The 12,233-nt window shown below is 38.7% G+C and overlaps 1 protein-coding gene across 8 annotated transcripts in view; it reads right to left on the bottom strand.

Annotated features, from left to right (window-relative positions):
- Positions 1-12,233, bottom strand: part of OXSR1 (oxidative stress responsive kinase 1) — a 159,844-nt gene that overhangs the window by 53,017 nt on the left and 94,594 nt on the right. For 7 of the 8 annotated variants that reach the window (XM_053599845.1, XM_053599840.1, XM_053599842.1 and 4 more), the window contains 2 exons: positions 4,928-5,037; positions 1,636-1,737 (listed from right to left, as the gene is read on the bottom strand). In XM_053599845.1, coding sequence (XP_053455820.1) covers positions 1,636-1,737; positions 4,928-5,037 — 212 coding nt within the window. The remainder of the gene's footprint in view (positions 1-1,635; positions 1,738-4,927; positions 5,038-12,233) is intronic. The other variant, XM_053599844.1, reaches the window with a different exon arrangement.

Below are 12,233 nucleotides of genomic sequence, written 5' to 3'. Positions count from 1 at the left end.
CACCCTGAGATATCATCTAACCCCAGTGAGAATGGCCCACATCACAAAATCTCAAAACTGCAGATGCTGGCGTGGATGTGGAGAGAAGGGAACACTTTTACACTGCTGGTGGGACTGCAAACTAGTACAACCTTTCTGGAAGGAAGTTTGGAGAAACCTCAAAGCACTCAAGCTAGAGTGCTCCCATTTGTTCCTGCAATCCCATTACTGCACATCTACCCAGTAGGAAAAAAATCCTTTTATCGTAAGGACACTTGTACTAGACTGTTTATTGCAGCTCAATTTACAATCGCCAAAATGTGGAAACAGCCTCAATGCCCACCAACCCAGGAATGGATTAACAAGCTGTGGTATATGTATACCATGGAATACTATTCAGCCATTAAAAACAATGGAGACTTTACATCCTTCGTATTAACCTGGATGGAAGTGGAAGGCATTATTCTTAGTAAAGCATCACAAGAATGGAGAAGCATGAATCTGTGTACTCAATTTTGATATGAGGACAATTAATGACAATTAAGGTTATGGGGGAGGAGGAAAAGCAGAAAGAGGGACGGAGGGAGGGGGGTGGGGCCTGGGTGTGTGTCACACTTTATGGGGGCAAGACATGATTGCAAGAGGGACTTTGTCTAACTATTGCAATCAGTGTAACCTATTGCAATCAGTGTAACCTAGCTTATTGTACCCTCAGTGAATCCCCAACAGTAAAAAAAAAAAAAAAATGGGCCAAAGATTTGAGTAAACATTTCTCCAAAGAAGATATACAAATGGCTAATAAGCACATGAAAAGCTACTCAACATCATTAACCATTACAGAAATGCAGATCAAAACTACAATGGGATACCACCTTATACCAAGTGAAAAAGTAAGTGTTGGAAGGAGAAATTGGAACCCTTGTGTATTGCTAGAGGGGAATGTGAAATGATAGAGCTACTGTGGAAATCGGTATTAAATGTTCCTTAAAAAGTAACAAATATAATTATCATATGAACCAGCAATTCCACTTCTGTGGTATATACCCAAAAGAACTGAAAGTAGAATTACAAAGGGGTATCTGTACACCCATACTTCATAGCAGCATCATTCACAACAGCTACAACACTGACGCAGCCCAAGTGTCCATCAAAGTATGAACAGATAAACAAAATCTGGTATATCCACACAATGGAATATTATTCACCATTAAACAGGAAGGAAATTCTGCAATACACTGTAACATGGACAAACCTTGGGGGCATCATGCTATGTGAAATAAGCCAGTCATACGAAGACACATACTATGATTCCACTTATATGAGATGCTCAGAGTAATCAAAATCATATAGACATAAAGTAGGACAGTGATCACCTAGAGGCTAAGGAGAGGGGGAATCAATATTTATTGTTTAATGAGTACAAAGTTTCAGTTTTACAAGATGAAAAGAACTTGGATACAGATGGTGGTGACAGATACACAACATTATGAATGTATTTAATACCACTAAACTATATACTTAAAAATTGTTAAGATGGTAGATTTTACGTTATGTATATTTTGCCACAATTAAAATAAAATGGAAAGAATGGCAAATAAAGAAAGGCTCTGAGAAGGAACAGGGACTTGAGCTGGGTATTTTAAATGTGAGCCTCACCTTCATTGGTGGATACTTATGATAAGGAGCTGCCCCTGTAGCCAGTTCAATAGCTGTAATTCCAAAGCTCCAGATATCAGCTTTGAAATCATAACCTCGAACCTGCAAAGAACAGAGATGTGCATTATGAACAGAGACATGCATGATTATATTTACCAGTTTAAAAAGACTTTTAAAAATCAGTTTTTAATATGTATCAAGAACAGTGAAAGTGTTCATAAGCTTTAAGCCAATAAAATAGACAAAAGATAAATATATTTGGTAATAGAAAAAAAGGAGGTAACTGGACTGTTCAACAATAGGGAAATTATTAAGTATGGTATATTCACTTAAACTATCTAGTCAATTAAAAGCAGTGTTCATGAATTCTATATGAAAATATAAAAAAATTGTAATGAAACATGAAAGGAAAAAATACAAAATTGATAATGAGTTTTGGTACTTTTATGAACAGGTATATAGTCTATTTAAAAAGACTAGAAAGAACTGTAACAAAATGTTTCACAGTGAGGGTAAGTTTTTTGTTTTCTAAAGGATCTACATTATAGTATTATTTTAACACCTTAATTTCTACATAAAAAAAGTTACAAAGAGTGTGAATATTTTTAAATTTGTTAGTGTGACTATGTTGTGAATTTCTCTCCTTTTACACTATCATCACCACATTATATGGATGTAATTTCAATTTCCTACCTTGAGCAATAGGAAGAGAGTAGGAAGAGAAATAGGTTTTTGGAACACGTACTATAAGACATGTTCAGTGCCAGGATCAGCGGCTCACACCTGCAATCCTAGCACTCTGGGAGGCCAAGGCAGGAAGATCACTTGAGCTCAAGAATAGCCTGACCAAGAGTGAGACCCCAACTCTACTAAACATAGAAAAATTAGCCAGGCATCACGGCAGGTACCTATAGTCTCAGCTACTTAGGAGACTGAGGTAGGAGAATCACTTGAACCCAGGAGTTTAAAGTTGCTGTGAAGTAGGCTGGGGCAATGGAGTGAGACTCTGTCTGGAAAAAAAAGACCTTAGGCTCAATAGTACGTGCTGCCTTGCCATCTAATAAAATATAAGGGCCTCTAATGAACTAAGTACAAATTCTCTTCTCCACCATGCCCCTATGGATAATGCTCCCTAGCTCAACAATTCTCCTTATCAAATTGAACAGGTATAGTTCCAGGTTATTCCTGAACAGCAGGTTTCAGGTCCCTGACAGCCAACCACATTCTCTTAAGGAAACCAAGGGACATCTCATTCTCTTGGTACTATAAAGTCTGTCTCCCAAAGCCCCTTTTTGTTCCTTCTGTTCCTCAGCGCAACCAGGGGTGGCCCTGAGTAGCATACAGTGTCCTCCTCCAAACAGGTAGTGTGTATATGCAACTTATAAACTGCTGTCATTCTCATCTATTCAGTCTCAGGTGCTGCATATATTCAGCTACCCCCATAACTCTAGAGTGGGAATCTTTCCCTCACCAACAGGTAAATACAGGTGATTAGAACAGAGTAAGAGGCTGGGCATGGTATCTTACGCCTTCAACCCTAGTAATTTTGGAGGCCAAGGTAGGAGGATGACTTGGGGGCAGCGAACAGAACAACATAGTAAGACCATGTCACGTAAAAAAAAAACCAAAAAACAGAAAAACTAGCCATGCATGCCAGCACATGCCTGTAGTCCCACTACTCAGGAAACTGAGGCAGGAGAATCACCTAAGTCCATGAGTTTGAGGTTGCAATGAGCTAAGATGATGCCACCACACTCTACGCCAGGCCACAGAGCAAGATCCTACCTCCCAAAAATAGAAAGTAAGAAATGAATTCAGTTCTTAACATACTAAGTTTGATACACCTATAAGACAATTATGAAAAGCATCCACTGAAAGCTATCAGGAGGCTTAAGAAACAAGACTGGACTGGATAGAACTTAGAAATCATCAATAACTAGAAGCACAGATAAGAACATCTAGTGAGGACTTTACACTCAGAGAAGAGTAGAGTCCAAGATACAGGTCTTGGAAAATGTCATTTAGGAGCAGAAAGAGAGTCAAAAGAGAAGTCAGGGATATAGCCTAACAAGCAGGAGAAAGATGAGGAAACTACACTAAGGAAACTAAGAAAGTGGATAAAGTTAGATTGGTCAACAGTTTCAAATGCTACCCAACAGGGTAAAATGAGAAATAAGAAATAAGCATTGGATTTGAGAAGCAGCAAAGTTTCCTTAGAGCAGCAGTTCTCAACCTGTGGGTCATGACTCACAGGAACTATATTAAAGGGCCATGGCATTAGGAAGGATGAGAACCACTGCCTTAAAGTAATGTGACAAGTGATGCAGAAATACAAATGTGTGAAGAGCAAATGGGAAATGGAGGTGTAGAGAAAACCACTTCTTCAAGAAACAGCAATAAAACTACATGTAAAAAATTAGGTCACTTATACCTCCCTACATTGACCATCTTCTTAAGCTGACCTAATTTTCATAGACCAGACCTGCACCACATATACATATCAGTACAGTTGGCTTTATGATGACTACCTCTGTATGTTGACCAGTTTTTTTTTTACAGCCCCTTGAGTGGTCAACTTACAAAGGTTCTACTGCAGAACTAGAGTACAAAAAGATATAAAGGAGCCAGAGAGAGAATGAAGCAGCGGTTACATATGAAAAAATAATGTCTGAGAATACTCCAGAACTGATGAAAGACATCAACTGTTATGTTCAAAAAACCTAATGAATCCCAAGAAAACTTATTAAAAAAAAAAAGATAAATTGTCACTTAAATATTTCATTAAGAAAAAATCTTAGAAAAAAAAAAAAGAAAGAAAAAAAATCTAAGCCTGAGCATATGACAAGACCCTGTCTCTACAAAACACAGAAAAATTAGCTGGGCATCGTGGCATCTGCCAGGGACTCAGAGAGCTAAGACAAGAGTAAGAGTTGAATTGACAGCTGACATCTAAAAGAGAACTCATAAGACAGTGGAATGATTAAAAGTAAAATTTTATAACCAGCAAAAATATTTTTATAGAACAAAGGTGTAATAAAAAATTAGGTAATTTAATTTGCACTAATATAATTATTAAAATAATCTTCATTATATTATTCCTAAGTTTCATAAGTTCTTTATAAAGTTCTAGAGTGTTTTTGTTTTGTTTTCAAGGATGGACTAAAGACTTAACTAAGAAGCAGAAACATACTACCTAACACTAACCTTTAATAAAAAAATTGAAACACTACTCAGTTTTTTCAGTTTCATTACAAAACTCTAAACCATTTTAAAAAGACAAAAGGCATGGTACCTGTTCCATAACTTCAGGTGCCATCCAGCAAGGAGTGCCCACAAAGGTCTTTCTCACTTTGTTTCGGGTAATATCACCACCAGTTGCTAAAAAAGCACTAACGCCAAAGTCTGAAATAGAAAATAGCACAGTATTAAAAGTGCATTAACGATCATAAACATAAAAATATAATAAAGTCATCATCCTATAAATAAATAAGACAAGTAGCATGAATATTTTCATCTTTCAGCTAAGCCACTTTTGACTAAATTAAAGCCTAGCTTAACAGGTCCCTCATTCCATTCCTCTTACACCTACACATCAATCATCTCAGATTTTCCTCCTTGCTCCAAACGAATCCATATTTCACTATCTCATTCATTCATACATCCATTTTTTATGATTGTCTTTTATTTTTTTAATTATTGTTAAAACACAGCTGTGTACATTAGTACAATCAAGGGATACAATGTGCTGGTTTCATATACAATCTGAAATATTCTCATCAAACCGTTCAACATAGCCTTCATGCCATTTTCTTAGTTATTGTATGTAAACATTTGTATTCTGCATTTAGTAAGTTTTGCCTGTACCCATTCTAAGATGCACCATAGATGTGGCCCCACCAATTACCCTCCCTCCACCCCAACCTCCCCCTTCCCTTATCCTCCCATGAACCTTTCCCCATATTCTTGTGCTACAGTTGGGTTATACCCTTCATATGAAAGCTATAATTTAGTTTCATAGTAGGTCTGAGTATACTGGATACTTTTTCTTCCATTCTTGAGATACCCTGCTAAGAAGAATAAGTTCCGGGCGGCGCCTGTGGCTCAAGGAGTAGGGCGCCGGTCCCATATGCCAGAGGTGGCGGGCTCAAACCCAGCCCCGGCCAAAAAAAAAAGAAGAATAAGTTCCAGCCTCATCCATGTAAACATGAAAGAAGTAAAGTCTCCATCTTTCTTTAAGGCTGCATAACATTCCATGGCATACATGTACCACAATTTGTTAATCCATTCATGGGTCAATGGGCACTTGGGTTTCTTCCATGACTTAGCAACTATGAATTGGGCTGCAATAAACATTCTGGTACAGACGTCTTTGTTATATTGTGATTTTTGGTCTTCTGGGTATATACCTAGTAAAGGAATTATAGGATCGAATGGCAAGTCTATTTTTAGATCTCTAAGTATGTTCCAAACATCCTCCCAAAAGGAACGTATTAGTGTGCATTCCCACCAGGAGTGTAGAAGTGTGCCCTTTTCTCCACATACACGCCAAATCTCTGGTTTGGGGATTTTGTTATGTGGGCTACTCTTACTGGAGTTAGGTGATATCTCAAGGTAGTTTTGATTTGCATTTCTGTGATGATGAAGGATGATGAGCATTTTGGCATGTGTGTGTAGATCATGCGTCTGTCTTCTTTAGAGAAGTTTCTCTTCAAGTCCTTTGCCCACCCTGAGATGGGATCACTTGCTCTTTTCTTACTAATTCGTTTGCGTTCTCTGTGGATTCTTGTTATTAAACCTTTATCGGAGGTATAAGCCACAAATATTTTCTCCCATTCTGAGGGCTGTCTGCTTGCTATACTTACTATGTTGCTGGCTGTGCAGAAGATTTTTAGTTTGATCAGGTCTCAGTAATGTATTTTTCATACTGCCTCAATTGCCTGGGGAGTCCTCCTCATAAAATATTCACCCAGGCCAATTCCTTCAAGAGATTTCCCTGCATTTTCTTCTAGTATTTATATGGTATCATGTCTTAAGTTTAAATCTTTTATCCAGTGAGAGTCTATCTTAGTGAATGGTGAGAGGTGTGGGTCCAGTTTCTGTCTTCTACAGGTCACCCAGCACCATTTGTTAAATAGGGAATCTTTTCCCCACTGAATGTTTTTTTTTTTTTTTGGCCAGGGCTGGGCTTGAACCCGCCACCTCCGGCATATGGGACCGGCGCCCTACACGTTGAGCCACAGGCGCCGCCCTCCCACTGAATGTTTTTAATTGGCTTGTCAAAGATCAAATAATGGTAAGTAGCTTGATTCATCTCTTGGTTCTCTATTCTGTTCCAGACATCTACTTCTCTGTTTTTGTGCCAGTACCATGCTGTTTTGATCACTATCAATTTATAATATAGTCTCAGGTCTGATAGCATAATTCCTCCTGCTTTGTTTTTATTTCTGAATAATGTCTTGGCTATTCGAGTTTTATTCTGATTCCATATAAAACGAAGTATTATTTTTTCAAGATCTTTAAAATATGACAACGGAGCTTTAATAGGAATTGCATTAAAATTATATATTGCTTTGGGTAGTATAGACATTTTAACAATGTTGATTCTTCCCAGCCATGAGCACGGTATGTTTTTCCATTTGTTAACATCTTCAGCTATTTCTTTTCTTAAAGTTTCATAGTTCTCTTTATAGAGATCTTTCACATCCTTTGTTACCTATACTCCCAAATATTTCATCTTCTTTGGCGCTATTGTGAAAGGAATAGAATCCTTGACTGTTTTTTCGGCTTGACTATTGTTAGTATATTTAAAGGCTACAGATCTGTGGGTGTTGATTTTGTAGCCTGAGACATTGCTGTATTCCTTGATCACTTCTAAAAGTTTTGCAGTAGAATCCCTAGGGTTTTCCAGATATACAATCATATCATCGGTGAAGAGTGAAAAGTTTGAACTCTTCTGACCCTATGTGGATACCCTTGATCGCCTTTTCTTCCTTAATTGCAATGGCTAAAACTTCCATTACAATGTTAAAGAGCAATGGAGACAATGGGCAACCTTGCCTGATTCCTGCTCTAAGCGGAAATGATTTCAATTTAACTCCATTCAGTACAATATTGGCTGTGGGTTTGCTGTAGATGGCCTCTATTTAAGAAATGTTCCTTCTATAACAATTTTCTTAAGTGTTCTGATCATGAAGGGAAGCTGGATATTATCAAAAACTTTTTCTGCATCAAGTGAGAGAATCATATGGTCTTTATTTTTTAATTTGTTTATGTGCTGAATTACATTAATAGATTTACATATATTGAACCAGCCTTGAGATCCTGGGATAAAGCCCACTTGGTCATGTTGTATAATTTGTTTGATGTGTTGTTATTCTCTTTGTTAGGATCTTATTGAATATTTTTGAATCAATATTCATTAGTGATATTGGTCTATAATTTTCTATTCTTGTTGGGTCTTTCCCTGGTTTAGGGATCAAGGTGATGTTTCCTTTGTAGAATGTGTTGGGTAGTATTCCTTCCTTTTCTATATTTTGGAAGAGGTTTAGTAGTATAGGTACTAGTTCTTCTTTATAGGTTTGGTAGAATTCTAACGTAAAGCCATCTGGGACTGGGCTTTTGTTTTTAGGGAGATTTTGTATAGTTGATGCTATCTCAGAACTTGATATAGGCCTTCAAAATTTCCACTTCGTTCTGGCTAAGTCTTGGTAGGTGGCGTGCTTCCAAGTATTGGTCAATTGCCTTCAAATTTTCATATTTCTGAGAGTAAAGTTTCTTCTAATATTCGTTAAGAATTTTTTGAATTTCTGAGAGGTCTATTGTTATTTCGTCTTTACCATTTCTGATTGATGAAATTAGAGATTTTACTCTTTTTTTTCCTGGTTTAGGCTGGCCAAAGGTTTATCTATTTTATTCACTTTTTCAAAAAACCAACTTTTGGATTTATTGATCTGTTGTATAATTCTTTTGTTTTCAATTTCATTTAATTCTGCTCTGATTTTGGTTATTTCTTTTCTTCTGCTGGGTTTGGGGTTGGAATGTTCTTCCTTCTCCAGTTGCTTGAGATGTCCCATTAAGTTGTTAACTTCCTCTCTATCCATTCTCTTGAGGAAGGCTTGCAGTGCTATAAATTTCCCTCTTAGGACTGCCTTTGCAGTATCTCAGAAATTCTGATAATTTGTGTCTTCATTGTCATTTTGTTCCAAGAATTTGGTAATTTCCTTCTTAATCTTGTCTATAATCCATCTATCCTTCAGCATAAGGTTATTTAACTTTCATGTTTTTTTTATCGGTATGCAGATTCCTGTTGTTATTGAGGTCAACTTTTATTCCATGATGGTCTAATAAGATGCAAGGAATAATTTCTATTTTTTTTAAATTTGTTGAGGTTAGATTTGTGGCCTAGGATGTGGTCTAGTTTGGAGAATGTTCCGTGGGCTGATAAGAAGAATGTATATTCAGTTTTGTTGGGATGAAATGTTCTGTGGATGTCTTTAAATCCACATGTTGAATGGTTAAGTTTAAATCTAAAGTTTCTTTGCTTAGCTTCTTTTTGAAGGACCTATCCAGCACTGCTAAGGGGTGTTAAAATCTCCAACTACTATGGAACTGGAGGAAATCAAGTTGCTCATGTCTGTTAGAGTTTCACTTATAAATTGAGGTGCGTTGTGGTTGGGTGCATAAAAATTAATAATTGAAATCTCATCATATTGAGATTACCTTTCACAAATATGAAGTGTCCATCCTTATCCTTCCTTATTTTGGCTGGTTTAAAGCCTATTGTATCTGCAAATAGGATTGCAACACCTGCTTTTTCCTGCTTTCCATTTGCCTGGAATGTAGATGACCATCCCTTCACCTTGAGTCTATACTTACCTTTTAAGGTAAGATGAGATTCTTGTATGCAGCAAATATCTGGCCTGAGTTTTTGTATCCAGTCAGCCAACGTGTGCCTCTTTAGAGGACAATTTAAACCATTCACATTAATTGAGAATATTGGTAAGCCTTTCGAGAGTCTGGTAGACATTTTTTATCCTTTTACAACTGTGGAAGTTGTAATATGATCAAAAGTTTCTGGGTGAATTTACTTTTGTGGTAGAGAATTAAGCTGGTCTTTATGGAGGATACGTCTGAGAATATCCTGTAGAGCTGGTTTAGTTATGGCAAATTTCTTCCACATGTGAATATCATTAAAGTATTTAATTTCTCCATAAATGAAACTCAGTTTAGCTAGATACAGGATCCTGGGTTGAAAGTTATTTTGTTTCAGGAGATTAAAAGTCGATGACCATCCTCTTCTAGCTTGAAAGGTTTCAGCAGAGAGATCTGCAGTTATTCTAATTTTCTTCCCCTTGTAGGTGATGGTTTTCTTTCGTCTGGCTGCTTTCAGAATTTTCTGCTTCATATTAACTTTAGTTAAACTGATTATGATGTGTCTGGGGGATGTCTTATTAAGGTTGAGCCGTGCTGGAATTCTGAAACTGTCTGCTATCTGAATTTCAGAATCTGTTGGCATGTCTGGAAAGTTCTCTTTCATGTTCTCATGAAGAAGAGACTGTGTGCCTTGTGAAGCTACTTCATTGCTTTCGGGATCCCTATAAGACGAATATTGGTTTTCTTTGAATTATCCCAGAGCTGTCTGAAAGAGTGATCAGTTTTTCCCCTCCATTTATCTTCTTCTTTGAGAGTTTGGGAGCGTTCAAAAGCTTTGTCTTCAATGTCAGAAATCCTTTCTTCTGCTTGCTCCATTCTGTTACTGAGGGATTCTACTGTATTTCTCAGATCTTTAAGGGCTGCAACTTCTTGTCTGAATGTGTCAAAAATCTTTGGTCATTTGGTCTTTGAATTCGTTGAATTCTTGAGACATCTTTTGGATTACTGCTTAGAATTCTAATTCGATCTTATTTGCTATCCGGATTCTGAATTCAATTTCTGATATCTCAGCTATTTGTTTGTACATGGGATCTTGTGCTGTGTCTGCCTTATTGTTCCTTGGGGGAGTTGATCTACTCTGATAATTCATACTGCCAGAGTTTTTCCATTGATTCCACCTCATGATTGTTTTTTACCGTCGCCTCTGGCCATCCTCAGAGTTGGGGAGGTGTCTCTCCAAGATTAGACCCCAGTGGGATCACTCTATTGTTGCTGGATCTTTGTAGAGAGTGACCCTGTGTAGCTTCTCTGGGGTTGCCCCAGCCAGGGAATTCTGGTTGTGGGAGCAGCTCCAGACTGTGACACACCCAGATGCAGCAACAGGGTGGGGGGTGGTGCACACGGTTCTGGGAGTGCCTGGCACCCGGCGACTTTGGCACAGAGAGCCCAAGGCTCCAGCAGTCTCTGGACAGGAGAAGGGCTCCATGCAGAGGCAGGGAGGGCTTCAGAGGGCATACAGCTACCAGTGTCCCTGGCCAGACGAGCCGGCTGGTGTGGGAGCAGGGAGGGTACGGGAAGGGGGATGCAGGTTGTGCGGCTCCCGGAGTTCCTGGCCAGGACATGCAGAGGACTGGCGGGCACGGGACTGCTTGGTTTCTGGGGGAGTCCCTGGCCGGGACTGGCATATAGAGGTCTGGGTGGGTGTGGGTCGCAAGGCCGTGCAGCTGCTGGTGGAGATCCTGGTGGTCTGGGGGGCTTGGCATGGCCCTCCAAGTCTCTTGCTGGGGAAGTTCTTGGTCTGGGAGATAGGGAAGGGGAGCACTGCTCAAGAACCTCGTCCCTGGAAGAAGTCAGCAGAAAGGCAAGCACCAGCAGCCCCCGGTTGCTGCCCAGGCGACACGTCCAGGGCGGGCTGCGTGGGGTACTGGGTCGGTAGGTGGGCTTGTCTGCCTGTAGCTTTTCAAGTGAGGGGAGGGCACTGTGGGCAGGGTCTCCGCAGCAGCTGTTGCCTCAGAGTTTTATCTTCAGATCAAAAAAAAAAAAAAAAAAAGAGGAAGGAAAAAATACCCAACAGTCTTATCATAGCCACTTTCAGCCATCTTCCATGCATCCATTTTTTTAAATTATCATTTTAACATGACCCTTTCGGCTCGAAAATCCTACATAATGAAATACAATCTTTTAAACTTGGTATTCAAAAAAATTACCAACAATCTGGAACTAAACAGAGTTAGTAATACTAAATTCATATCCTAACTTTACCTCTTAATAAGGTGTGACATTGCTAAACTCAGTTAACGTCTCTAAGCTTCAAAATTTTCTCTACTGAATTTTTATCCCAGAATACTAGTCACTGATGAGAAAGACAGCCTGTCTCACCATGATTCTTCCTTCTCTGTAAACAGTCCTAAGCACATGTCTGCTCCCTGACCTTGACCCCTGGGCATAGCTGATTTGAACCAAGATCAGACACATTAAACCAAGACGGGCCAATTTTCTCCAAGAAATGTAAAACATGAATGGAAAGACACATAAGGGTCACTGAAGTTGAGTCATGCTAACAGCCACATCCTGATGGTCACAGCACAAGTGCTGAGGCTTAGCTGTTTAGTAGATTCTTTGATTCTATGTACTTCCCTGTGTATTTCAAAAATTCCTACATTGTTAACTTTACTAATGATTATTTCTGATGCAACCAAAAGAACCTTAACTTAATAGTGAGGCTT

Source organism: Nycticebus coucang, chromosome 8 (genome assembly GCF_027406575.1).
Source record: "Nycticebus coucang isolate mNycCou1 chromosome 8, mNycCou1.pri, whole genome shotgun sequence".
Taxonomy (NCBI): domain Eukaryota; kingdom Metazoa; phylum Chordata; class Mammalia; order Primates; family Lorisidae; genus Nycticebus; species Nycticebus coucang.
Note: the sequence above shows the minus strand (reverse complement) of the source record. Positions and strands in the feature narration are given on the sequence as shown.